Source organism: Phasianus colchicus, chromosome 28 (genome assembly GCF_987193195.1).
Source record: "Phasianus colchicus chromosome 28, bPhaCol1.hap1.1, whole genome shotgun sequence".
Classification (NCBI taxonomy): Eukaryota; Metazoa; Chordata; class Aves; order Galliformes; family Phasianidae; genus Phasianus; species Phasianus colchicus.
This window is the reverse complement of record NC_143463.1, coordinates 4266198-4293714: the sequence shown is the minus strand read 5'-3', so window position 1 is coordinate 4293714 and position 27517 is coordinate 4266198. Positions and strand designations below refer to the sequence as shown.

General features: G+C 46.9%; 3 protein-coding genes across 7 annotated transcripts in view; 1 reads left to right on the top strand and 2 right to left on the bottom strand.

Annotated features, from left to right (window-relative positions):
* Positions 1 to 288: 288 nt before the first annotated feature.
* On the bottom strand, positions 289 to 5107 carry COPE (coat protein complex I subunit epsilon). 2 transcript variants are annotated; one of them, XM_031604082.2, is made up of 10 exons: positions 4933 to 5073; positions 4622 to 4684; positions 4391 to 4491; positions 4060 to 4212; positions 3542 to 3595; positions 3165 to 3246; positions 1994 to 2149; positions 1667 to 1735; positions 1143 to 1217; positions 289 to 638 (listed from the first exon to the last, which is right to left on the bottom strand). In XM_031604082.2, exons 1-10 carry the CDS (start codon positions 5056 to 5058, stop codon positions 591 to 593), a joined length of 927 nt encoding a protein of 308 aa, XP_031459942.1. In that variant the 5' UTR covers positions 5059 to 5073; the 3' UTR covers positions 289 to 590. The 2 variants fall into 2 exon arrangements, with proteins under 2 accessions (XP_031459942.1, XP_031459943.1); XM_031604083.2 differs by lacking the exon at positions 4622 to 4684 and having other exon boundaries at positions 4933 to 5107.
* Positions 5108 to 5232: 125 nt separating this feature from the next.
* Positions 5233 to 10583, top strand: DDX49 (DEAD-box helicase 49). Its single transcript, XM_031604081.2, has 13 exons — positions 5233 to 5401; positions 5579 to 5702; positions 5781 to 5866; positions 6058 to 6179; positions 6288 to 6475; positions 6615 to 6755; positions 7321 to 7396; positions 7516 to 7592; positions 8118 to 8215; positions 8578 to 8652; positions 9184 to 9272; positions 9675 to 9746; positions 10037 to 10583. Exons 1-13 carry the CDS (start codon positions 5287 to 5289, stop codon positions 10211 to 10213), a joined length of 1440 nt encoding a protein of 479 aa, XP_031459941.2. The 5' UTR covers positions 5233 to 5286; the 3' UTR covers positions 10214 to 10583.
* Positions 10584 to 17413: 6830 nt separating this feature from the next.
* Positions 17414 to 27517, bottom strand: part of HOMER3 (homer scaffold protein 3) — a 33548-nt gene continuing 23444 nt past the window's right edge. For all 4 annotated transcript variants that reach the window (XM_090126193.1, XM_031604085.2, XM_031604084.2 and 1 more), the window contains 6 exons: positions 27375 to 27482; positions 23885 to 24006; positions 22812 to 22968; positions 20869 to 20979; positions 20434 to 20514; positions 17414 to 19576 (listed from right to left, as the gene is read on the bottom strand). In XM_090126193.1, the coding sequence (XP_089982319.1) occupies positions 19388 to 19576; positions 20434 to 20514; positions 20869 to 20979; positions 22812 to 22968; positions 23885 to 24006; positions 27375 to 27482 (768 nt within the window). In that variant the 3' untranslated portion in view covers positions 17414 to 19387. The remainder of the gene's footprint in view (positions 19577 to 20433; positions 20515 to 20868; positions 20980 to 22811; positions 22969 to 23884; positions 24007 to 27374; positions 27483 to 27517) is intronic.

Genomic DNA, 27517 nt, shown 5'->3' with positions numbered 1-27517 from the left:
GAGCCTATTACAATTGGATTATTTCTATTCTGGGGAAGCTTTCCCTCTCACCAGCAGTAACCCCTACAGCTGTGCATCCTTCTTCTGGAGGATGTTAACCTAAAAGGAGTCATTATCAAATTGAAAGAACAGCCATAACTCAGGATTCACCCATGCACTGAAGTCTGATACTTGATGTTAACCTTCCCACTCTCCCCATAGGTAAACCATCCTCAGTACAACACGACAGGGCTCAGTCCCAGACTGGAATTACTTGAATTTCAGAATGTAAATTAAGGGGCACACAGATCCAGAAAAGGCTTTATTAGGAATGTTTATGGTACAGTGTTGCAAACTTGATTTGCACTGTATTTTAAACAGAGTTGAAAACCCAAGAAAGCCAGACAACAGGCTTTTTGGCTACCAAGTTAGAGTAGCTACACATTATATACAAACTTAGCAATGGTTTCCTGGATTGCAAGACCCTGCCACACTGAGTTAAGCCAGACCAACTTGCAAAGGACATTTTTCCATGTTACCAGAAGGGTTCTGAATAACAACCCCACTTCCCAGGTACCACAGAGCAGCTCTGCTGGCCTGTTCTCTCCTCCTCACGCGCTGGGGGCATACTGCATGGCAAGTCGCTCAAAGTCATTCTCCTTCAAATCAGAAGCAAAAATAAAATGAACAAATTTCAAACTCTACAGCAATTCACTAAGGCAAAAGGAATTCTAAAAAGCAAACTGTCTAGGCCTGTTCTCAATTATTTCAATTTGTTTCGCTCTCCTTTCTCCATTATCTTTCTTTGCCCATCCCTTCAATTCTCTCTCATCCAGAAGATTTCCTCTGTTTAAGCACAGTATCCCACACTAACAAACAAGTTTGTAATCTGGGTTAGATGTACCTCAAAGCATTTATTTCCAGATGTAACCAAATTTGGGGTATACTTTGTATATATACACTCAACCTGGATGTTGAGTATTTCCCAACACATCTCACAAGGGTTAGAAAATTTGCTGGCAGTGGTGAGACACTGAAGAAAGAATATGGACCTGCCTATTTAGAACTGTAATCATGTTTACAGCAACTAATCCCTCTGCCCCATCCTCTTGCTGGTAATCAATCATTATAAACTGAGTTTCATATTGGAAAATAACTAGTACCTTTGCCTGATACTCCTTTATGAATGGATGATTTTTATGTGCATCCTTCAACTGTGACAAATAACGATTTGTAACCTGATGGGATGAAAAAGGGAAAATTTAAATACTGAAATAACATGAAGAAAAGCCAGAAAGTTTAAAACAATGCTTCTATGACTTTGTTCTCGATGATGAAGATCTGATTTCTTCAAGGCTCTAAAGTTAGCAGCCCCTTTTAAAATCAGTAAGACCTTCCATAGAAGATTCAACAAAAAGAGAAAACCAAGCTCAGAACTTGAAGATTTCTTTCTCCAGGCTTTCCTCTGCAGTACATATCACTGTCTACAACAGCTGCATTTCCGGACTTTACTGAATACTGAATATTTCCCATGCCCCAAAACTCCAGAACTATTTTATTCTGTTAACACCAATCCCAATGAGAACACAAGATTGCAAAAGTTGTCACGCACAGTAGGAACACACAACCTGTCCCCAGGCTGAGCAGTCCCTGATCTGCTTCTCGAGTACCATAAAATAAGCCTCACCTCTGGTGGTTTGCCCAGGTGTTGTGACAGGACAACGAAGTTGATCAAGGTCTCAGGATGGCCACTATCCTGGAAACAAAAACAATCACCTGTCTTTGTGACTTACCCCTACCACGACTAAGTGTAACAACTGGCAATGAACAATTGAGAAGCCCATAGCTCACTTTACTGGAACAAGTAAAGTAGAAGAAAAGGCAGATATTAAACAGCAACCACTCTTAGGGACATTTTCATGAAGCATAATGGTGAAGTTCCTTGCTGTTCTATCCACTATACATAAGATATATTTAGATTCAGGCTTATCTGCCTGGCAAAACCAGAAAGTACCTTGTCCAGTGCCTCCTGAAGTACTCCCTCTGCATCATCCCACTTGCCCTGAGCCATATAGCAGGCTGCCTGCCCATTAAGCAGGAGGAGAGTGGAGGAGCATTTGTCTGCCATCTCTTGGAAGATGTAATAGGCATCTTGTAACTTCTCACCACCCTGCAAAAGGAGGACACAAGCATGCAGTTTCACTGTGTATCGTTAAGAAGGCTGTATATTCTTTCTGTGGTTGAAGAAAGGGGCCATGAAGTTACTTTGGAGGGTTATAAAATGAAATGAGCTGTCGTCATTCATATGACACAATCTCCTCTAACATGAGAGATCACTCTAAGACTACAGATGAAAGAAACACAAAAACATTCAATACTAAGAACCACTGAAATGATCAAAAGATCAAGGTTCTCATTCAAAGAGAAAAAAAACATTTCAAAAGAACCACTTCAGAACACCAACTTAATGTCTGGAAGAACATTATAATAATGTAATAAAAGATTATGAAATGAGATTTTATAATTAAACCCAGCTACAGACACCTGACTTTCAAAATGTTCCAGCTTCAGAAAGATTCTAGATGCAGCAGCTTACAGTGACTAGAGGGTGAGAGTTTCCCTAGAGGAAAATATGATCTGAAAGAAAACTTAGCCACACGCTTTTGTAGGGCCACAGCACTGTACAAAAGTTTAACAACACGACAAAATGAACACTAAAAAACTCTTAATAGTATTGTAACAGTTTCTTGCGTGCACACCTTGGAATTTACTGAATTTCAGGAGACTGTTTGGTTTCAAATGCCTGACATCTGGACTACCAGACATATGTTTTTGGCTGATTATTTGAAGCTCTTCATTACAATACAGTTTCTTGCCAACCAGTTGCAGGCACCAAAAGGTTTAATGTGATATGGTAACTGGGCAAAAGGCCAATTTCTATCTCTCCAGAGGCAAATTTCCTTGAATGGGATGGCTGATTAAGAACATTTTATTACACTGGAACTGAGTTTAGGTCATACTGTCCTGTTACACAGGGGGTTTGCTTTAAAATAACAACAACAAAAAAAATCAAAACAACAAACTGCGTGCTTTTCTGAAAGCATGATGTGAAAACAGGAATCATGAAGAAGGCACAGTCTTGTCTGAGTGCTGTTTCTCAGATACTGTAGGCTAGGAATACTCACTATAGCCAGGTTCACCCAGGCAGTAGCCAGCTGAGTGAGGGTCGCATCTTCATCTTGCTCCTGCATCTTCTTAAGTTCCTTGCTGCAGATGCAAAAGAGGGATTTGCATAAAAGGAACACAAGGCCTGTCTCACAGTTCCCTAAGACACAAACAGAAGGCTGTAGTTTCCTTTGTCAAGCTCTTTCACCTCAATAGCAAAAAAGCCATAGCAAACTGCTTAACAAGGCATAATTACCTCCTAATATTTTACCAAGACAAGTTGTGAAAGAGCTCCCTGTTTTACTTCTGTAAGGGAAGGAAGAAACCCAGGCCTAGAGATTCACACCACTTTATGCTCACCATTCAGAAACAACAGGACACAGACAAACTTACTCACCGAGCCAGATCAAGTCTGTCAAGCTTTAGGAGAATCTGGATCATCATCGCCATGCTGCAATGAACAAAAGCAAATCAACTCTAATGATGGCATATTTTATCATTCCTTGTGCTTTGCTCAGGGGCGTGCTGCTGCTTAGCAGAGATGCACTACCCATATGCCAGGGCCAAGGCATGAGGCAGCCAATAAAGCTGGTAGTGCTCCCAGCAGGACTCAAAGCAGAGAAGCATGCTTCCAGCTGCTCTCCTGGTGTATAGCCATAGTACTCACTTCAGCAATTCTGAATACACACAGATCAATAACCCAGATCCTTAAGTTTCACAGGGGAGCAATACATTTTATACTGTAGGCTGTCTTACTATCACTTACTACTTCAAAAGCAAACCTCTAAACAGTCTCTCAATTGTTTCAAGGCTTTTCTGAGACAAGCCAGACCTTGGGCATTCTATTACAACTCTCCCTAGATAAAAGACTTTGCTAACACACACCTCAGAGATGCCAGATCAAGTTACACTTACCATTCCAAACTTTCCCCTTGATGTAAAGTACGTAGAGCTGCATCAGGATTTTTGTCATGGAAATAGATCGAAGCAGCCATCAGCAAGAAAGTAGTATTGGCCACATCAACACTTTTTGCCATTTTTTTGTCCAAGTCAGCAACAATTGCATCTCTGTAACAGTGTGGGTGAGAATACAGTAATGTTTAAAATGCCCTGCCATCAGAAAATCTACCTTTTTGTGGCAAAACCACAGCCAGACATAATAAACACTACACTTCTACAAACTTCCCACATAGAAACACGTTTCCTCTCAGACAAAGTTTGATTTCCAACTTATTATCAGACTTACCTTTGACTCTCATTTGAAAGATATTCTGCAAACATCCGCACTGCTTGGAGCTCAGGACTGGCATTGGCTTTAATTTCATCCAGTACAACACCGTATTTTCTCTATTAAAGATAAAGAAGAAAACCTAGAATTTATCACCCAGCTGTGTAACTGTGCTCAGATTCACAACCTGCCCAACTCCAGCCCCGCAGTCAGATTATTCTGCTGCAAACCCAGCGTCTGCAGACTCACCTGGGCAATGTAGGCTCTGAACAAGAAAACGTCCCTCTCTGCTTCCTTCTCAGGGCTAGATGGCTGAAAGGAGGACAAGAAACAAGAACTCTTCTCAGCAACCCGTACACCAAAACCCAACAGGAGGCAGCCAGGACACACGCGAAACCTTCTCCATTTCGAAAACAGCCCGAGCCGTGGCAGGCGAGGCCGAAGGGCGCTCGGGGAGTCCGCGCCGCCAGCGACCATGCGGCTGCGAGGAGGCAGCCCCACGGAGAGGCACCGACCCCAGGCCGAGGATCACCCTGGGCCCCCTCCGAGCCGCCCCTAACCTTGATCCGCTGCGCCTCGTTGATGGCGGCCTGGTAAGCCCCGATATAGAAGCTGTTCTTCACGTCAAAAAGCTCATCCGCCTCGCCGCCCTGCCCGGCGGGGCCCGCGCCCGCCCCGGCCGCCATTTCCCCGCTCCAGACACGTCTCCGGAAGCAGCTGAGCCCCGAGGGCTGCCGGGAGCCGCCGTCTCCATGGAAACATCAGCCTCAGCCAATAGCCACGCGAGGAGGATGTGACGTCATCAAGGCGCCGGAAGCAACTGCCGGACAGGGCAGGCTGGGCGGGGCCAGCATGAGGTAACCAATGAGAGCGCGAAAGCGGCCGGAAGTCACCGGGGTTGAGTGAGCAGCGGCATGGCTGCGTTCCGGGAGTTGGGGTTGGCTCCATGGCTGGTAGAGCAGGCGCGGCAGATGGGGCTGAGCCGGCCTACGCCCGTGCAGGCCTCCTGCATACCGCCGATACTGCAGGGTGAGTGCGGTCCCGTCGTTCCCCGTCGTTCCCCGTCGTTCCCCGTCGTTCCCCGTCGTTCCCCGTCGTTCCCCGTCGTTCCCCGTCGTTCCCCGTCGTTCCCCGTCGTTCCCCGTCGTTCCCCGTCGTTCCCCGTCGTTCACGTTCTCCACTCTTTCCCTCCCCGCTCCAACGTAGGCCGTGACTGCCTCGGCTGTGCCAAGACGGGTAGTGGGAAGACGGCAGCTTTCGTGCTGCCGGTGTTGCAGGTGCTCTCCGAAGACCCCTATGGCATTTTCTGCCTGGTGCTAACGCCCACCAGGTATGGAGCAGCCCCGGGAGTCCCCTGCCTGACGTCCGGTGTCCCCACTTCCCCCGCTTAGCCCTACCCTCCCTGCAGGGAGCTGGCCTACCAGATCGCCGAGCAGTTCCGTGTGCTGGGGAAGCCGCTGGGCCTGAAGGACTGCGTGGTGGTGGGCGGCCTGGGTGAGTGGCACTGAGACACCAGCATGGGCAGGCTGGGGATGAGCAGAATGGCCAGCGTGCTTCCTTGTGCTGATGTGGCCATGTCCTTCATCTTTGAGGCTGGTGGAAGCCAGAGTGATGTTCTCCAGCCACGCACGCTGCACGCTTATAGGGTTCGATCTCCTGTAACAGCTGCATGTTTCTCACTGCAGACATGGTGGCACAGGCCCTGGAGCTCTCCCGCAAACCCCACGTTGTCATCGCAACGCCTGGCAGGCTGGCGGATCATCTTCGCAGTTCCAACACGTTCAGCCTTAAAAAGCTCAAATTCTTGGTAGGGCAGATTCTTCACTTTTTAAAAAATATTCTTCCCCATTTTTTAAGGCTTTTTATTTTGTAAGAACACTTGCAGGTGATCTCATTTATTTATGGCTGTGCCTAGGTTTTGGATGAAGCTGACCGGTTGCTGGAGCAGGGCTGTGCTGACTTCACGGCAGACCTGGAGGTGATTCTGGAAGCTGTTCCAGCACGCAGGCAGACGCTGCTGTTCAGCGCCACGCTGACCGATACGCTGAATGAGCTGAAGAGCCTGGCCATGAACAGACCTTTCTTCTGGGAGGCTGCATCCGAGTACGTGTGTCTCTGCTCTGCCACACGTGGGATCCTGCTTTTTCTCTGTTATATCCTTACATCTCTCTTACATCTCTCGTGTTCCATTTTCTCTTGCCAAAGCTGTGGATTTTAATGCTTTATTGTCCCTTTCCAACAGGGTGCGGACAGTAGATGAACTGGACCAGCGTTACTTGCTTGTACCTGAGGCAGTTAAGGATGCATACCTTGTCCATTTAATCCAGACCTTCCAGGATGAGCATGAAGACTGGTCTATTATTATTTTTACCAAAACCTGCAAGTAAGTAGAATTTTTCCTAGTGATGGCTTTTGCTGGAGAGGTGCTTTTGTGATTCTAATTCAGATTCCAAATTCCTACTGTACTGCTGTTAAGCTATGCTGGTGTTTGCTTTCTTAATCTGTACTGCAATTTGGTAGAAGAGCACCTTTTTTGAGCAGCCTGGGACTGAAGGGCCACTCGGAAATGTAGCGTGCTGGAAGGTCAAGCTACTTTTACTTCCCTGCAGCTACCTTTCCTTTTGCTGATGGATACTGGAAAATGGTGGGGAAGAGTCTGCTCTCCTGTGCTGTTCATTCCTTCAGGTTGCTCACATTACTGGGGACTGAGACGTGGTGCTGGTGACATTTCCCTGAGTGCAAGTGGGAATCCAGTTGCCCTCTCAGGGGTGAGCGAGTGAGGAGTGGGTGTCCTGTTCCCTGCTCTGTCACAGTGCTTCAGTAATTAAGCACTATGGTAATTGTGCTGTGAGGGCTTCCAGAGGAATCCCAGCTCTGTCTTGATTGGTCAGCTTTCTGTTTGCCTGATGTATTTTGATTTTTTTAATTGTATTTTTTTTCCTTTTAAGGGAATGTCAAATCTTGAATATGATGCTTAGGAAGTTCAGTTTTCCTTCTGTAGCTCTGCATTCCATGATGAAACAGGTGGGTGATGGGACAAGCGTGGGAGGTGGGTGCTTCTAGCTGGGTCCCTGAGCCAAACAGCTGTCTGGGTCAGCTCCTGTGGGTCACAGTGTCCCTAATCCAGGATTCTCCTTTTCCAGCGGCAACGATTTGCAGCTTTAGCAAAATTCAAATCCAGCATCTTTAAGATTCTGATTGCTACAGATGTTGCTGCCAGGTAAGAGAAAACCACAGTCTCTGTTGCCAAAGGCCTTGACCCTGCTTTTAAAGCATCAGAATCACTGTAGACATTAGGGTGAGTTTCAGAAGAGAGCTTTAAACTCTGCCCGTGGAGGTAGGACAGGATTGTTTGTTTACCATTACAGAATATCTGTATTATCTGCTGTGTTTTGGAGCCTGTCTGTAGGCAATGTAGTTATGATCCTGTCTTGTACTGCCTCAGGTACAAGACAGGATCATAACTAATATAATGTATTCTAGCAGGAGAGTGATTTCTACAGAGCTTAGTTTGTTCTCTTGGTCCAGGAGAGAATATCAGGTGACATGTATGGCAGGTCCTCCCCTTCTGTGATTGTTGGAGAGTTGCATGGTATGAGAACTTGTCCTAGAATAGCTTCAGCTTATTAATACACACTCTGTTTATGAGAATATTAGGCTCTTGGACAAAGCAAAGACCAGGAACTTAGATTTTATGTATTAAAATTAAGTTTATCAGCTTCTGTTCTCTCTCCCTGCATTGCAGAGGCTTGGACATTCCTACTGTACAAGTTGTCATCAACCACAACACTCCAGGCCTGCCAAAAATCTACATCCACCGGGTTGGCCGGACAGCTCGTGCAGGTGAGTGGGGCAAACTGCACCCCTTGCAGCAGTGCTGCAGCTGGCTAAAAATGGGATCTCAGTGCTGGGGCTGTGCCCTGAATGAGTGTGAGAAACCTTCACAGCAGCTGCAGTACAGTTTTTTCAGTCAATGCCAAGTCTACTCAGATCATTGACTCAGCATCGTGCCTTAAGATTGCATCTTGTGTCTGATCTGCACCAATACTTAACTGCTTTTTCAGAGCAAATAAAGACCTTTTAGAGCATCCTGTCACCATAATGTGCTAGGTTGACTCATGGAGATGGATGGAATTTGGCATGGGTTAGGCTTCCTTTCCCTCTGCTTGTCAGGATTCGTGTATCACTGTGTTTTCATCATGCAGGTCGGAACGGAATCTCTATTACAATGGTGACACAGTATGACATCCATCTTGTGCACGCTATCGAGGAGGAGATCAGTAAGTGGGGAACATTAATACTACTAAAGTGTAGAATCATTTTTGTGTCTGTGGTACTTGCAGCCTGGATTTTATCAACCAGAGCAGCAACGTAGAAATGTTTTTCTTTCCTGTGTAGCAACAGCTCAGAAAGGAATAGGAGAGCTTGAACCTCCATCAGTTTAATTCTTGCTGTTTCCGTGGAGGAGAAACTCTGTTGAACATACTTTGTCACCTTTTTATTAAAGCAGACAGGTTTTTTTCTTTCTTCCTCGCTACTGTATGTACTGAGGTGAATGAAAAGAGCACAGACTTCATCCTTTTTTTTAAGAAAATAGGCCCAATAAATGCAACATCTTTTGCAATTCCCATATTAAAAGGGAGGATGTAATCCTTTGTTGTGGGTCTACAGAAGTGACAATGATCATAACAACAACATATGGTAACAAGTCTACTCGTAGTCAGTGGAGCTGTGTAGATTACTTACTAGTTGAGAACCTGCCTCTGGATTTCATAACCAACTATGTATGTAAATGTCTCATCCTGATTTAGAACTGAAGCTGCAGGAGTTTTCTGTGGAAGAGAAACTGGTGCTTGACATCCTTAACCATGTGAATATTACAAGGAGGGAGTGTGAAATAGTAAGTGTGCAAACATGAGGCTCCTTTGTTCAGAGGACAGGCAATCTTAGCCAGCCAAGAGAGATGCTGTTGACTAATATCAGGTTCTGTGTATGCAGGTTTTCTTGTGAGCACATAATTCAGAATTTTTGTTCCTTTTTCTAGTGGAAGCACTTAAATATTTGCCACGGTGGTGGGGTTTTGTTTGAGTTATCTTCCCTAAGTGAGCTCTATTACTGCACATTTCTGAGCATTTAGTGCTGCTGAGTGTTGGGGCTGGAGGCTGGTAGCTGGGGGAAGGACTGCAAGCTACAAAATGTGTGCATGCTGCTGAGATTCTGCTGACTGAAGCAGGGCTGCTTTTCTCTGTGTCAACTCAGTACTTGGATACTGATTGCTCTGCTGTATTTTTTTCTTTGACAGGAACTGGAGTACATGGATTTTGACGAGAAGAAAGAAATAAATAAGCGGAAACAAATGATCCTTGAAGGAAAGGTGAGAGTTGCTGCTATATAAACAGTTTTGATCAGTAGCTGGTTTAATGCTCATGACGTGGAAAAGAAACGACAGTTCCTGCCTCACTCCTGGCAGTGCCTCTCCCCTCCTCTGTGGGGTGATGAAGTTTATCTTAAAGGACAACTGATATTGAAAAGTGTGTTGGAATAGTGTCTGACTTCAGCAACCCCCTCAGCCATGGCTTTGAAAGCAGAGTGGCTATCTAGCAAAGGCAAGGAACTGGCACGGTCCCTGGCATATCACTAGTGTCCTGGCATTTGCCATTGCAGGATCCAGATCTGGAGGAAAAAAGGAAGGCAGAGCTGGCCAAGATCAAAAAGAAAAACAATAAATTCCGTGAGAAGGTCCAGCAGACACTGCAGGAAAAGAAGCAACTGCAGATGAAGAGGAAACTACAGAAGAAAATGGAGCGGCGGAACAAACTGCGTGCTAAGGAAGAGAAATAACATCCTTGGCCTCCCACTGATGGAGGGAGTGTGGGAGCTCTGCTGGTTGGCTTGGACTGCCCTGATGTTGCTGCTGCTTTGGGAATACTGGGATCCAAGAGTTTTTATGTGGACACTTTAACCTGAAACCAGTGTTGGAGAGTATGAGGAAGGTGGATGAGGGGAGAAGGGACAGTTTGATAAATGTCCCCATTACTTTTCCTCTCTGTGTAGTGCTGCTGGCTCAGGTCTTTCCTGTCAGGCTCGGTCAATCTCTTGAAAGAATGTCTTTTTCAAGAGTATGTTTCCTTCCTCTGGTAAAGGAGAGGCCAGACCAGAATTCTTGGTGATACAAAGGGAAATAAAGATCCTCTCTCTCTCTTCCCCTCCATTCAGTCAGTTTAATTTCCCTTTCACGGGCTGGTGCTTGCCACTCACAGTTGTTTATATCAACAGATTCTCCCCTGAGCCAGAGTCTAAAAATAATGTGACAGGATGAGCTCAGCCTGTGTACCATAGTCCAGGTTTTTCTGAGAGGAAAATTCCTAGAACACATGGAGAGGTTGTGTTGTGTGGCTGGTCCTGGGGAAACCTCGTAATAATTCTGCTTTATATGTTTAAGTGACTCTTGCCTCTGACTGTGTGCCTCAGCTCCAGCTCAGCTTATCCATGTGGACAGTAGAGTTGCAGTTTGCTCAGTGACGTGGGCTGCTAGGACTCCTGTTTCTGCAGATGATCAGTTCAAAGCTCTGTTCAGGTTTCACCCCTAGTGCCTTCTTTAATGTTCACAACTTCCTCTAATTTGAGACTGAAGAACTATTATTTCTATTCTCTGGCTTACAAAAATAATTTCTCTGGTCAGCATCCAAATAAATATTTCTGCAACAGGCAACTGGACGTTTTGCATGTGTTGAAGAAGGTCAGTGTTGTTGTGGGAGCTTACAGGAGGGGGCAGTACCTTTTGTGGATAAATGGCTTGGAGATAAAAATCAGTTTTATTTCAATAGGCTGGATGAGTACCGAGCTTCTTGTAGGTCTTAAAGTCCTCAGTCCCTTTGTGCAATCTGAGCCCAGCTCCTTTTCTGGGAGCACACAGATCCCTAGGGTGCTTTTGCCTGACTTGAGTGTGGTCTGTGCACAATGAGGTCTTGCAGAGGAAATCTGGTGTTTCCTTCAAGAAAACTCCCACAGCCACGCACAGCAGAGCCCCATGGTCCATTTACACCACGCAGGAGCACAGCACTGACAGGGACTTGAGAGGTACACATCCATCTGTCTGCCTTGTGGCTGGTGTGGGATGAGATGGGTGTGGTACTCGAGTTAGGAGATGCCTGAACTGCATTACTGGCTTTGTCCCCTTGGGTGCCCTCCAGGAAGGAAAAAGCACTCAATAGTCTGCCTCGTATCACAGCTCACTGTCACTACTGGCAGCTGCTGCAGCAGCAGCAGCAAATAGGTTTGTATCAGACTGATGCTTTTGGAATACTAAATGCTTCTACAGCTTCGTGCATGCTAATTTGTGGAGCAAGCCTATTTGCTGCAGATTAAAGAGACGTCCTCTCTGGGACAGGCTGCTCTTGCCTTCCTGGAGAGGGTGCTGATACTGCTTTTGAATGTCAGTTGCTCCCCTCCTCCTCTTGCAAACCCTTCTTAACCTATCTGAAGTCTCTTTGCTTCAGCCTGGTGGGGGGTTTCTCTGTTCATCTCCTTCCAGCAGAATGTGACATGTGGAGTTTGATCAAGGCTCTTGTCTTCAAGCTTTATTCAAAATTCCTTTTAATATATCTCTTGTCTTTCTTGAGCAGCCTTCTCTGTGAAGGTAAGATGTGCTGGCAGTAAGAGCTCTCTGTAGTGCTGCCTAGATGTTCTTGCTCTAGTCAGTCTTGGGAGTGGCCAAGTAGAAAAAGGAATTGCTGTGTCAACTGGGATGTAGAAAGAAGCCTTAAATTCCCAGACTATAATTTACATCTGCCCAGGGCTAAATGACATTGGGTGACAGTGACATTCCTGTATGTGCTGTCATTACTGCCCTCCAAGGAGATTTTGTTCTGAGGTTTCCAATCATCATCATAAGCCTTTGGGATTCCCCAAGAATATAATGACCTGCTTCTCTTAACAGGCTAGATTGTTTCTTGGCTGTAAATCTGCCCTCCTTTGTAGACAGATCCCCTTGCCTGTTCCCCCAAGCAGGCACTTGCACAGCACTTACAGGGAAGTGTAGCAAGAATTGGCCATGGAATGGCTGTGTCTCAGCACAGCTGCAGTGTACAAGCTCCCCAACTCTGGGAGGGTTTCCCTGGCTGAGTTGCTATGGAAACCCATTTCGATTCAGCATCTCAGATTCTGCCTTCTCTCACCCAGATCATGTATGGCTGCTGAACGTGGCACTGGGGTGTGGGCCGTGCCAGGTGTGTGCAGTGGGACAGTCCTGCTCCTGTGCCACCCTGCCTTATCCTCCTGTCTTGTCCAGGTGTAAAAAGCACATACAGCACCAGCCCCTACCTTGTTCTGACAGTTCTGTGCAGCCTATATGCTGGTGGGTCTGTAGCCAAGAATGACTGTTTTGTGAGTGGTTTAGGAAGTATTTGCCTGTTCCTGGAATATTTGCCTCCCCTGGGGAGGATGTATGTGAGGAGTGCTTCCCAGAAGTTTTGCAGGGAGATGGGAAATGCCATCTCTTTTAAACAGCAATGCAGGGATCCTCCCAAAGTGAGATGTACAGTATTTGATAAATGCTCCACAATGGCAGTTCTGCCAAACAAGGAAATGTGGATGTGGAGACAGGTTTAGGGATGCAGCAGTTACCTTCAGGAGCTGGCATTCCCTTCATATATGGATACTGCATTGAGCAGGAAAGCTCTGGACTTCTGTGGCAAAGGAAAGACTGTAATTAAAGAGACTTTGAGCTGGGCTTCAGATTTATCTCTGCTGAGACAGCAGAGCTGCATTGGAGTTTGTTTCAGCTTTGCTGCTGCTGGCTGCAGGTGCAGCCATTTCCAGCTGCCAGCCAACACACTTCCCTCTGGCCAGAAACCTGCCATCCTTCTGATAGAAGATATATGCCACCCAGAGGCAGCATTAGCCTGATGCTGCAAGGGTCTGCCCAGCACTACTGCTTCTCCTTCAGGCAGGATTTGCTGCCCTTACACTGGGCTGAACCATCTCATGCCTTTGTGGGGGCTGCACTTGGTGCACCATCTCCATGAGCATTTAATACAGCTCTGTACTTTCATGTGGGTTCTCTGAGCTGCCCTGACATCTCGCTGGTTCAGCTACACTGTCAGCTGCTGCTTTGCCTTTGGATGTTTTCTGTGGACACAAGCTGTTTTGAAAGCCTTAAAAAAAAAAGCTGCTTAATAAGCTTTCCTACCAGAAACAGCCTTTTCCCGGGGGAGCCCTGCCAGGTTAGCCAGTAGATGGCAGTTTCTGTGCTCTGGACACAATGCTGGCTCTGGTCCTTGTTCAGAGGGAAACACAGCACAAGGCCTCTTGGCTGGGTAGCTGGATATGAAAGATTTAGTTTAAGAAAACATGGAGACAGTGAGGGAACAGGGCTGCCCTGTGCTTGAGCTTTGCTCATTCAGCAGGCAAGCCCCAGCTGCCTGGTGCTGCTAGCAGGATTATCCTGGGTCAGTGCATCAAGCCTTGGCATTTTCCCTTTACTTGCAGGGCAGTTGTGATTCTGTATCCCTGCAACACTCCATCACAGTTTTGGCATCCTTTCCATTCTAGGGCTCTTCTGCTAGATAGAACTTTGCAGTTTCTTCACTGAAATTCCAAATCCTCTCTTACTACTTACTGAGGGTAAGCATAGATTCCTATTGTAGGATACTGAACTTCCCAGTGTCACTCTTGCACTCTCAGGCCCAAACATCATAACTGTACTGCTTTTAGTAACAGACCACATGAGAGGTGGCATTAATGCCAACAATCTGTATACTCAAACAGTGTTTTCATCTGCCCATAACAAGGTCAGGACTTTAGTATCTCCAACCAGTAAAGCTACAGGGAAATTACTTTTTTCACATGTGCCTTTTTCTGTCTGTTGTCTGACAGGATTTGAAACCCTGTTAGCTTGCTACTGGTGGAAACATAAGGCAGAGCCTAAGACAGCATCCCCTCTCACTTGCTGTTCTACCAGCACTTGGGAAAAATAAGCCTGGAATGGCATGAAGGGAGTACTGGGGCAGAGGGACTGCTCTGATCCCTCTGGGGCACACAGGTGTTCCAAAAAACAAAAAATCTGCAAGGTGGGGTACTTAAGAAAGGGGTGACAATTCACATTTGTGGCAGCCCATGCAAATCCCAGTGACCTATAATAAAAGTGGCTCCAGGAACAGTCAGTGCTGCACAACCATTCGCTCTGCACCCCAGGGCCAAAACTGATACCAGCCTCCCATTCCCTTCCACCTGGCAACTCCCTGCAGCTGAAGTTGACAGCAGCATCTGAGGAAATTGAATTTGGTTCCTTTGATTCTCACTCCCCAGGCTTGTGCTTAGCTGGGGAGCTGGGAGGCTGTGAACACTGAATCAGTTGTGAACTGACTGAAATGTGAAAATGTTGCTCCTTTAGATTACCTGTTGCTAGAGCTGACACATCTATTGTCTGGAGTGTTGTTCTTACTGTAAGTATCTCATTTCCAGAATGATTCCAGCTGCTGCTTTCTTGGTAGGGTGGTGGGAAGCTGATGGAGGAGGTAGGACCTTGTGCAGAGATGATTAGTGCTGCAGCTCGTGTTCTTTTCCCTTGGAGCAGAGACTGCCTTTACACACCACAATCTAATAACGATAATAATTATAAATTACTCTGGGAAAGGAGACTGTGAAGCTCACTAGAGTTTGGGGCTTTATTATGTGCTCATGGACATCTTCCAAAACACACATTTAATTGCTGTGCCTTCTCTGGTGCACACAGAAATTGTTTTCCAGTGCCTGCATGTGGCGGGGGGGGGGTGGAGGGTTACACTCACAGAGGATGCTTGGCTGTGCTGTCAAGTGTAAACAGACAATCAACTAAAAATAACCTCCCCTCCAAGTAACAGACCATCTGATTTCTGTATCCCAGCCCAGATGCAGGGAGCTCACAAGGGTTGGGTCACCTATTTCGGTGCTATTTAATCACCAATTCCCCCAAGTCTGATCCTTTGGCAGTTTAAGACAAAGTGCCTCGCTGCTTCCCCTCCAGCAAGAATTTGCTTCAATGTGCTCTTACAAAAATGTAGGTATGGAAGTCAGTATGTTAAGCAGCTTTGCTATGAAATTACCTAAAAGCCACATCACACATTATCAAGGGGGCTCTATGGCATTATTTTGGAAAGATTTTACCTCCTTCATAACCACTCACAGACTTAAGGTATTAACCAGCCCACCCTCTGCTGGCCTTTCCTTCCCTTGGCTTTTCAGGCGCCTTGTAGATGCCAATAATTGAGGTCCAACAACCCCGCAGGAAGGTTGGTTACTTTATGGAGGAGGAATGAAAGCCTGGAAAGACAAGGGAGTTTGCAGAGAGAGCTGGTGGCAGAGCTGCTGGTGGTCTGGCATCCTGACTGCCAGGCTTGCTCTAGGCCTGCACTGGATTTGCATTCCTGTTCAGCCCGGGAGGCCTGTATTAGCATCTGTCAGATGGAGTTTGCATTAGACATCCTTCTTTTGAGGCTCTATTATTGGCACGTCCTGTAATAGCAAAGCTTTGTTTCCTCTTGTAGAGCTGGCCAGAAGGGCCTCGTCTCAGGTCCACATTCAGAGCAGATCAGACTCATTGCTGCTACTCCTCAGCACCTTGTGCCAGGAGAGTACGGCTGCAGGAGTTTTTGTTTGCATCTTCATCTCACATGTGAACCATTTTCCCCATGTTCTCTTTATTAATGTTCTGCCTAGGTTTTCTATAAATAATTAAGAACCTCATTTGCTAAAAGAATTAGGTCTCTCAAGGTACCTGCAATCAGTAGCACTTTTCCTCCAGCAAGGAAGCAACTGTTATTTAGTTCCTGACAGTAATTGTTATTGTGAGACAGAAGCAAACAAACTGCAGTCTTGCCATTCAAAACTGGCTTTTGTAACACAAGATCCTCTTCTTTTGAAGCAAGAGAAGCATAAACAGGGAAGGTGTGGGCTGGAAAGGGATGGTGGGGACGGGTTAGAGGGCTGTTGTTCTGGAACACTATGGGATTCCTTTTTAAACACTCATTAGAATGGGGCAGATGGAATTAGTGCTTTGCTGCATTATCATCTCCAGTAGACCTGCCTCATCTCTAACTGCAGATTTAGGGCATTTGTGGAAATAGATGGTGATGAATGGGTTTTCATTAGTTTGGAAGAGGGAAGACTGCAAAGGAAAGTGCCTCCCAGAACCATCCATCACACTGCCCTGCAATGCCTCAGTAAAAGACTTTTAACAAATGCTGAACACAGGACAGATCTCATAAAAAAGCCACTATTCAGATTATTCTGGCAAGGAAGAGAATTGCACCGAGTACCCGTGGGGAAGTGTCTAAAGTGAAATAACCTCTGTTCCTGGTTCTTGACAATGGAAGTGCAAGGAAGCACAGTGAGTGTGACTACAAGAAAAAGCAGGGCACAGCAAATGCATGCGAAGTACTGCTGGCCTCAAGGCATGCTGTGTGCAGGGATGCACGTCCTGCATCCTGTCATGGAGCTGGCAGCTGGGCAGCTCCAAGTTTCAAGAGGCAGACAGCACTGAGTATGGAGGCTTCAGCTTGAGGGCATAAAATACATATAGGACTAGAAGAGGCTTAATAGCATAAGAGCCAGTTCTCACGCTGCACTGCTGCCTGACCCTGGGCAGGGCACGTCTTGGGGGGAAGCAGCAGACAGCAGGCACTCTCTGAAGCACCATGCTGCAGCTTGCATCTGCCTCTCTCCCACTCAGTCATGCAGCAGCTTGACTCTCTTGGTCCTCTCCCTCGTCTCTTGGGAGCAGCCTCCCCCAGCAGAGCTGACTCACCCAGGTGTGGCACGTTGGCCAGGTCAGCCCTGATCAATGAGCAGTACAACACAGGCATGGGCTCAGATGCTTGAAATGGTCACTGGTCAAATTCAAGAATCTGTATCCAGCTCTACCTTGTGGGTCACAGCCATGGAAAAGAAGTGTGAGAGAGCAGAGACAACCAGAATGTAAACTTTTGCTTACTTTTTCTTTCATACTCCAAGCCCCACCTCCATCACCCCATATTACAGTAACAGATGCAGACGAAACACACCTTTCTTGGAGCTGATCTCTATTTCAAAGAAGGCTGCTCCTGTTGGAATAAAAAGTGAACACTGGCATGGGTTGTGTATACAAGTCCCCAGAGAACTTTGCCAGCCAGCTTACTTTCTTCCCTTCTTAAATACCCTGAAACAAATATTACTACAACAGCTCCACCCCTACACAGTTGTGAGAACACTTCATGCAAAACAAAATAAAATGGAAACCAATAGCAACAAAAACAACAGAATAATAATTAAAAAAAGAGAGAGAAAGAGAGAAAGAAAAACAAACAAGAAAACTAACCTGAAAACTTGCAAACTGAAATGCCCCTCCCTGGCTACACAGGTCTGGAAATTTCAGTGTTTCCTCACCATCCCTGTGCAAGGGATGGGCTTTGCCTAGACACAATCCAGCACAGAGTCACCAGCAATTCTCCACTCCAGCAGATTCCCAAGGTGCCAGACCCAGTCCTGTCCCAACTTGCAGGCAGCGTGCAGAAGATGTGGGTTCCTCTCTTGGTCACCAGGTGAGTGAAAGGAGAGGGAGGCCCTGAGGAACTGCACTGCCTTGATGCTGGTCTGCCCAGGATTGTCTGGATGCAGAGAAGGCATCACATGGCAGCCGGTGCTTGCTAAGTAATTACAGTTTCTGCAGACCTGGGAAACATTCCCAGGATTACTGCTGTCTTTGCCTAATCTATAGCAGCAAAGAGGGCAAAAAACAACCACAAAATCCAAATCAGCACTCCTGTAAGGTTACTATCTACTTCTACACAGACACTGCTTTGTCATTCAGCACAGGGCTATGCATGCTCCTAAGTAACTACGGGGGCTCAAAGGACGCCATGAGAGAGACATGACTTTCCAGGTTTCTGCAGTGTCTCCCTCAGGCTTTGCTCGATTCCTACTAGACAACATCTACAGTAACCCACAGACTTCCCACAGGCCCTACAGGGCACTGGTCCCAGCTTGCTCCAAAAGCCTCCTGTTCTCACTGAATCTGGCTAAGCATGGCAAGCTGGGACCTGTACCCTTCAAAAGGAACACTGCTCATCTGACACAGAGCAGGACATCTCTGTGGACTGTTTCCCTATAAAAGAGAGAGGAAAAAAAAACCAAACAAGAGCAACTGTGATTTGCTCCATTTAATTTCAATTAACTACAGCCCTCAGAGGCCAGGAGAGATGCCAATCTAGCAGTTGGTTGGCCATCCCCTCGGGCACGTCCCATTTCTCAAATGCCCCTTTCCCAACCAGGCCTTTGTTCTCAGCTTAAAGAAGTTTTAAGAATTCATTAAATCCCACTGTGTTAAACTAATAAGAGCTTTTTCTGCAGTTCTTTTTCCTCTGGAGGCTGGAACTGAACAGCACTTGGGCAGACAAGTACCCTGCTCTGCACTGGGGACTCTGCAACCTCTGTAAGCTCCTGACAGCAACCAGTGTTGTTGCATCCTGTTAGAAAGACACGGTGTAGTTAGGGCTGGAAAAGGAGCTAGTGATGTCCCCAAAGTGCTGATACCTCTTTTCCCTCCCTAAGTTGGGAAATAAGCAGCTTATTTTGCAAAAGGCAAGTGGTTCCCTAAAAAACTACTGAAAAAAATGCAAAGGCTGCTCAGCCCCTTCCCCTAGAAAACTGTAAAAATGGAGACACAGTGTGGCAGCAGGGAGGCTGGGAAGGCAGCAGAGGGACAGCTGCTGTCTCTGGACTGTGCCAGACATGACAGGGTCCAGAGAAGCCTGGCTGTGACTTGTAGATGCTTCCTGTGGAGGATACAGGAGCTCAGGCCCTCTCTGCTCTCCAGCTCGTTGTTCAGTGGGCAGTAAGTGGCTGCAGCTGGTCACCACACTGTCCAGGCAGCTGCTGGTATGTTGGCATATCCTGCCCAAACAGACCTCACGGCTGTTCTGTGATCAAAACTGCTGTCAGTGACCAGTCCCAGGTCAGGCTCCCCTTCTCCAGAGGTGTCTCCTCTGAGCATGCTGCTGCTCAGTTGCTCTCCACCAGCTTGGCTAGTCCTTGCCGGATCTCACTGAGCTCAAAAATCTTCACGTCCATTATCTCTGCCACCTTGGTGACCTCATTCTGGATCTTCTCCCTCTCAGACAGGGTCTCTGCCAGTGTCTGCTCAGCCAGGTGAAGGCGGCGCTCCAGCTCTGCGTTGCGTGCTTCCAGCTCCTGCCAAAGGACACAATGCAGTGAGGTGGCTGCCCCAGCACTGATAGGTGCTGCTCACAGATCACCACACTTATCTCCACCAAACAGTTCCATCAGCACCCCAGCACAAAGCTGCCCACACCCAGACATCGCAGGTCTGCATCAGCTCTCTCACAGGGGCCCTCCCTACATTAAGCCACAGCCTGCCAGCATGCAAATGCATGTGAACATGTGTCCCCAGACCCAGTCATCTGCATGCGGTTTGAACTGGTGCTATTAACATGGATTTCCTCACAAACTGATCTTCAAGACATTTGATGGCATTTGATGTTTAAAAATACTATCCTGGCATGAAAAGCAGTGCCTGGGTACAGTGCTGAGCCCTGTGACAGATCCCCTCCTTCTTCAGTTACTCAGATAAGCAAACGCAGGCAGTGCCCCTAGAGACTGCACAGATCGTGCTTCCATCTGTGTCCCTGCCCTGAGGTGCAGAGCAGCTTGCATCCCTCCTGCCAGCCAGACTGAGCCATAACTTTTCCCTCAGCCACTGCTGGCCATCCAGCAGGCTGAGCAAGACTTCAGAGAGATGGAAGGTCACAGGATACCACCATCCCACTTGTATCCCACGTGAAGTCTACAGCGAGAGGTAAAGGAGAGCATGTGCAGGTTGGGTTTGCCACTGCCAGCTGATGGCATCCTGCCTAGCACCTCTGAGGGACACAAACTGGGTGGAGGAAGGCAGACATTGACAAGGGCCAGTCCCCATCATTCAGAGACAGCGTTAAGTTTGGCACCGCTAAGACATTTACTCTTAAGCTCAAAGGAGAAATGGTCTCTCCACTCCAAGTGCAGAGTTGTCCCAGATCTGCCATCATTACCTGGAGCTTCTGTAGTGTCTCCTCACGCTCGCCCTCTGCTTCCCATCGGCTGCATTTTTGGCTTTTCAGCATCTGAATCTCCTAAAACACAAGGGGGAAGAGCATCACACCAGATCCACTTTTGTCCCAGTAGGGCCAGCTCCCACCACAGATCTCAACAAAAGCTCCTTCCCTTGCTCCAAAGATCATATAACCATACACAGCTCCAAAGTTTGGCTTCCTTAATGCTCTTTTTCAAATTTCCTTTTCATTGTACCTATTGCCTCTCTCTAAGCCCTTGTCCTGTGCTGGCTTATGAAGGCTCCTGGCTTGCATAGCATTGTGTGCAACAGCATGAGGTATCTGATCTCAGAGAAGCTATGAATGACAGACAGGGTGTTGGTGATTGACAGGCCATCCAGATTCAGGTTTTCCTCTGCTTCATGGGGTTATTACCTCATCTTTAGCCTTGATCAGCAGTTCCAGTTCTTCCAGAGTTTGGCTCAGCTCTTCCTTGTTGTTCTCACTGGAGGAGTCATGAGCCCCCTGTGACTCCAGTTCTGCTACCTACACAGAAGAAAGGGAGATATACTTAGAGACACAGGAATGTCCCTACATCTTATTACTAATAAGCATTTTCTGTCACGTTCTGGATCTCTTGCAAACGCAACTGAGCTTGCAACAGGGTAACAGCTCATCTCCTGTGGCTGTTGGGAAAAAAAATTCCCTCCTTCTGCTCAGCATAGGTCATACACAAACACACACTGCAGAAAAATCCTGATAAGAGTCTCTGTCTCTGCTTTCTCCTGCAGTCTTGCACTTACAGCAAATTCTGACTAGCTGACAACGAGCACATGAGCCCATAGTTCATAGCAGTGGCCAGATCCAGCACCATTTACATCCCCAGATAGATACTGCTGTGGCAAGGGAGTTACTGCAGTTCAGCCAGAGCAGAGCTGGCAGGAAGGGTTTGTCCAAGTGTGCTTCCCATTCCCAAAAATTCAGCCCAGTGGCTTAAATTATTCATGAAAAGGATTCATTTTTAAAGGCCAGTCAGAAAGTCTGCAGCAGCTGCTGATGAGGCCTGAGCTCTCAAAGGGCTTGTGCTGAGCTTTGCAAGTGCAGCTCCAGCACTGAGTACTCTCACATGGACACACTTGAATCCAAATACTTTCCCACAAACAAGGGCAGCCTGCACTAGGATTCATGTAACCATGGCCATGAGCTGTGAGGTTCACATAGTTACAGCCAGAATCAACCAGCTCTGGTCCCAAAATGTCCTGGTTTAGAGACAACTGTCTGGATGTTTCAATTAGTTTGTTTATTCTGTGATTTTACAAAGTGTGCACTGGCTGCCCCTCACTCATGAAAGCCTAACTCCTGTCTCCTGGCTATGAGAACAGCCACCAAACAGCTGAGAATTCACAGAGTGATGGCAAGGAAATGGAAGCTCATGCCAGCCAGCCCTGAAAAATGCACATACGTGTAGGCACAGCCAAGATCTCAGTTATACTTAAGGCAGGCTCCTGTTGCAGAAGAGAAAATTTGCTCTGTACAACTCTTTTACTGTCTGACCCCTCTGCTGAGAATTAGAAAAGGCACAGAATCCTGAGGGATGGTTGTTTACTGCACACTGGCCACACAACAGCCATCAAGTGAGAACAGCTGTTAATTGCTATAAAACCCTGCTGTCTTTTGAATGCACAATCTAGAAGTGAAATGCCTTTATGCTTCCTTCTCCAGGGCTCAGAGTCCTTTCCCAGTGGAATTCCAACTGTCCTAACGTGCTTTCTTGAATACATTGCAGTTCCTCCCTTCCAAGAAACCCAACCGTGTGACTGTCACTCCTCTGCCCAGATGCACACAGGCCTCCTCAGTTGATCTGCGACCTCTCTGGCATTACGTAGGTCAAAAGATCCTATTATTCCAACTGAACAAGTGCTTGTTTGTACTGTGCAACCCCCGTTTCATGATGTTACAGCTTAGATTCCAGCTAATTATAGCAGATAGAGCAATGTTCATCCTTCCTGCCAGCAGCCAAAAGGCTGTCCTGATGCCCAGCTCTGGAGGAAAACAGGCCTTACTCAGCAGTGCTGGCAGCTAGGAACTACCTTGGAGAATCTGAAGGGAAGCCAGTATTCTAACTTAGTGCTCTGGTTTCCTCCCTTTATCTACAGGGACTCAGCACACTCCCAGCTTGCTCTGCAGAATAAAGGAGCTCTTGTGAGAGGTCCCTAGTTGCGTGACCTTATTCCTTGACAAATCTTCCCTGCCAGACTCACACAGCATCCTGAATTTGACACCCATGAAAACTGATGGGAGAACAGGGTCAAGGGCACCATCTGGCTCTGGAACAGGGTTTCCTCTGACCTGTTCCACAAGGGCCCTCCTGTGCTCACCCGCTGCCGCAGTGTTTCCGTCTCCTCTTGATACGCAGCCAGCTGCTTCTTCCACTGGTCCACATTGGCATTGGCTTCATGGAGAGCAGCCACAAGTTTGCTGTTGTTGTCCTGAAGGCTAAAGAATTCAGCTTCCCACTGGACTTCACTCACTGAGCTATGTAAAAGAAAATAGGGAAGCGTGCAGGACAGCGTGAGAGTCTTATTATAAAAGTTTTGTTCCCTCATATTGCAAATGTGCACTGAAATCATGTTCCTGGAAATGCTGGGCAGCTCTCTACCCTGCACAGCTTTTTATTTGGTTTTCATTTTACCAAAATACATTTAAATGTATCCTCCAATCCTTGAATCTGCTTCTCTTTCCTTTATCCTCTGATAATATTCAACTTTGAGGTCATGTGTGTTTTCGTGAAACTGCAGAAACCACACAGTGAGATTAATGGGGGGGGGGGTGAATCCATTTTTAAACCCCTGTTGGATCTGAGTTTGCTTTGTGTAAAACCCTACCACCCAACTCAGGAGAAGGCAGCAAAGGAAATATTCTAAGTGTTCAGCTGAGAGCTCAGCAGGAGCCGCAGGGTAGAATCCAGCCCAGAGTCTTTTGAACAGACAAAGACCAGAAGCAGCAGGGACTCTGCTGGAATCGTCAGAGGAATTAACACAAATGCAGCCTTAGGCCAGCTGGAAAAGTGTGAACATCCTCTGGTATCACAAACTACTGATTTGTAGATAACTGGCGTGAACTCATCCCTGCTGCAGACTCAAAGCATTCTCCTTCCCATCCTGCATGAGTAACAGATTTCATCCCTGAACTGAAAAAAAACCAAAAACTTTCACCTGGGGAGAAAGGAAATTGTTACAGTGGAGGGTTTGGGCAACGGCAAACTTAGAGCATTCTTTGGCTAACTAAACAAGTATTATGGGGTCAGCAGTTTGACCTCCATCAGATGTCAGCAGTTTGAGCTGAGATCACATGGTTATTTAGGAGCTCTATGAGCACTAGGATAACAGAACATGCTCCAAATCCCGCCAGAACACAGAATTTAGAAGCCAGGAACTCATAGCAGCCTCACCCTTCTGAAAGCATCTTCTTCAGACGCTCCTTCTCTGTGCTTATCTCAACATCAGCACTTTGGCTCCTAAATAGTTTATCTTCTCCTGGTCCATTAGAGCTGATGATGGGGCTTGGAAGTACCTGAGGGATGAGGAAGAGGTGGTTATCATGTGGCAGTGAAGAAAAGTGCTGTGGCTACAGGATTCCTGAAAACTCATTCACAGCCTAGGTTCACAGGGCTGGCTCTCATTTCCTGTGTTTGTGTGAGAGACCCTAGCTTTCAATTTCAGCTCCTACATAGTGTTGTGCACAGCATTTACATGACAAGTCACGGCAAAGACCCTCATGTATAGCTCAGCAGAATCAATCATGGTGTAATTATGACTTCAGAAACCATACAGGCACAGGGCTTTCTCTTGGACAGGGAAGCTGGTGTCTGTCCTGCTCAGCTCTTCCAGCAGCTGCTCTGCTCTCACGTCTTCCCTTTCCCTGCCTCCATGCTATGTTGGGGCAGTGATCCCAGTGCACAGACACCCTGAACAGGTGGGCTCACAGCTTGCCCACACCAGCTCTTCCTCCCTCCTGACTTGAGGTACTGAATTCTGTGGCCCTCAGCTTTCCCTTGACAAATGCCAGTGATGTTACAGCCTGTAATTTGAGTCCCATGGCTGTGCCCAACACGCCAAGTTGCTCAAGCTGGCTGTTTTAGGGTTTTACTGAATTCTTAACACGACTTTCTTGCTGGTTCTCAGAGCAGTGCAAAGACTTAATACACTCTGAACACAGATCTAGCTATGCCACCTGGGTTCAGTTGCAACTCGTTTCAGCACACTGAATTAAGACACCATGTACCACTGGAATCGTGGGGCTCAAGGGAGGGAAACTCTGCTACTCACTTTTCAAAGGTGTGGAAGAAAAGACTGATACTCCTAAAGGATACCCCTTTCTCTAATACCTCCCTGTTCCTGAGCAAATCAGAGCTAGAAGAGATGGATTCATCCTCCCAGTCTGAAGGAAACTGACAGCAGAGCAGTGATGAACATGCAAAATCCAAAGCAGACTTTATATCCTCCAGTCTCTCCAGAAGACCCTGTCTTCTGGTCTCCTGTCATAGCAGGGAAGAAACTTGGCACAGACATGGCAAACTGAGCTATAAAAAGGCTCTGTGAGTAATGAGACTTTGGGATTCTTAGTTGAGGGCTGTGAGACCAGGTGGCTGGTGAGCCCACTGGAGTTGATAGGTAGCCCTTAAAAGTCTGTGCTAAGGACAGCCACCTGTCTTCAGAGTCATCTGACATCTAAAAATAGAGCCAGACTGGGCCACAAGATGTATTGAACACTAGCTTCAAGAAGCCTTCCAGAGGGCAATCGAGAAGCAAGACCTGCAAAATACAACCCTGCCTCCTTGCCCCACAAAGCTCTTTTTATAAGTGGAGAAACTGAGGCAGGCAAGGTGCAGAAGTTTCTGTTCTGGACTGTTAGCTCCTGTGAGTTCAGCTGAAACTGGTAACAGTTGAAGATGCTCCACGATGTTTTGCTACTCGCAGTACCCACAGTTACTCTGTGATGGAGATGCTAAAACAAGATGGGGATTGACCTAAAAGGTACTAGAGGATGGGAGAGAACTGCTGTCCTGGGATTTCCTCTTAAGTCTGAAGGCTAAATTAGCTAGTGCAAATGCAGAAAATCAGAGAACCCTGATTTAATTTCAGGAGACAGACCTGCTTTCTGCTCACTTGCAAACAGAAAAACAATCAATTATTGAAGGATGAAGCTCAGATTTGAAGCTGTATTAATGCAGAGACTGAAAACCAGTAGTAGGAGATGGAGTTTGTACAGGCTGGGGGAAGCAGGACAAGATCTGGATGCCCACATGGCAGCAAACCCTGCAAGTGCTGTGTGCTGGCTGCCAGATGGCTGCAGGCAGGGGTCATGCATGCCTATGTGTGAGTTCTCCCATGGTGAGATGAGGCATGCTGAATGGGAAGGGTGAGCATGGGCTTACATCGAGGCCACTTTAGCACTGCTGAGTCAAGTACAAAGAATGAACTGAGCCTTAAGGCCACTTCCAAGATGCGTGCCAAATCACCTTCTGATCACCTCATCCCTTCTGCCATAGCTGTGCATGGGAAATGGATGCATCCTATTGTGACATCTGTTGCACTCAGCCTGATATAAACAGAATAGCAGAGTGTTTCTCCACTCTCAGCTTGCCTCCCAGCCAGGGAAGCTCTCACAGTTGCAGCTGACCATGAATCTGTCTTGGTTCTGCTACGAATGCTTTATTCAACTCTCTTACTCACGTGCCACATATTAAGATGGGACTAAGATAGTGGGAGCCAAAATCTAGGTGGGTTTTGCCCATGTTTCCATTCCACATGACATTTCCAGTCTCTTGAGAGCCACTGCCTCTACCTCCCCCTCTTTTCCCTGCAGGCCAAGGTACTGTTCACACTCCCTCCTCCTCCTGCTGCCATTCCATCTGTATTCAACCCAGAGAACGCAGTGTCCTCCATCCTACAGCTCCTCTCTTTCTGCCAAGAGCTCAGTGAAATTCATAACCACCTCTGGAGAGCACTACTTGGGAGGGCAACTTCACCATCAATGCTAAACTGCTGCAACATGAGAAAAAGATGGGTAGACATCTCTACAGCTTATCCTGTCCTCTCCACCCTCCTGCTGCTGGAATTGATTCAGTTATACAGGGAGACAGGCAGCAATTGCAAGTGTGACAAATGTGAGAATGATAAGCGACGGGCTTAAGCTTTCTGGTCTGGGGAAAAATGAAATTGAATGACTGGTTGTCAAGCTTGCATCTCTTAGTGAAGATTTCCCCAAGGTGGAAGGCAGTGATTTCTGCATGGATAGCACAGCTCCTTCTCTTCTGCAGTGGAAGCAGGGCAGAAATGGAAGAAGTCTAGCAGGGACTCCCCAGTCACCAATGCTAAGAAATCACTTTGTCTTTCTGAGACTGGCACCATCAGCTACCAGAGACACTTGAGAGAGGAACTCCCCTGCAGCCCCAGCAAGGGAACAAAAATGGCTGGAAATGCCACGTATCTTTTCTCCTATCTTCTTCAGCCAGGCAACAATGCATTCTTGCATGTTGCTTGCCTATTACTGTCACACTGAGTCCATAGAGAGCCAATAACTGTAAAGAAAATAAAGCCAAAAACCACTACCATCACCACTAACAGAAAACCCAAGACCTCCTCCAGCATGGCTTTATGAAGACAAATGTTTAACTGACAAAGAGAGAGGAGTGTAAACCTTCCAAAAACTCTACTGAAGCAGAAATTACTTTATCCACTTCATGTGCTTCAGTAGAGTGACAACAGGGTCACAGGTGTCATCAGAAAGAGAACCTCCAACCTCAGTGTCTATCAAAAAAGCCTTTATGCAGAAAAGACAGAAGCAAAAGTTACTGGAGGAGATGAGCACAGTGACCATTTTCCCTAGCAGCCACTGCTCTGCAGTAAGTTTTATCCATGCCCAATCCCAAGCGTTACCTGGTGAGATGTGATACTCAGGGCAGGGTTGGTCAGCTCTGTTTTATCCTGGGACTTCTCCCTTGCCAAACGAGCTGCTTCTTTCACCTCCTGGAACTTTTCTGCAAACTAGAAGGGAGCAGAAAAGTCACTCTGCTGCTAAA

Coding starts and splice junctions, on each gene's coding strand:
- COPE (XM_031604082.2), bottom strand. CDS start 5,058: ATGGCGGCCGGGGCGGGCGCGGGCCCCGCCGGGCAGGGCGGCGAGGCG. Junction 1,736..1,993: donor TTCAGGAGGCACTGGACAAG/GTACTTTCTGGT, acceptor TTTTGTTTCCAG/GATAGTGGCCATCCTGAGAC. Junction 1,218..1,666: donor ACCTGGGCAAACCACCAGAG/GTGAGGCTTATT, acceptor TCATCCCATCAG/GTTACAAATCGTTATTTGTC.
- DDX49 (XM_031604081.2), top strand. CDS start 5,287: ATGGCTGCGTTCCGGGAGTTGGGGTTGGCTCCATGGCTGGTAGAGCAG. Junction 5,402..5,578: donor CATACCGCCGATACTGCAGG/GTGAGTGCGGTC, acceptor GCTCCAACGTAG/GCCGTGACTGCCTCGGCTGT. Junction 7,593..8,117: donor GCTACAGATGTTGCTGCCAG/GTAAGAGAAAAC, acceptor CCTGCATTGCAG/AGGCTTGGACATTCCTACTG.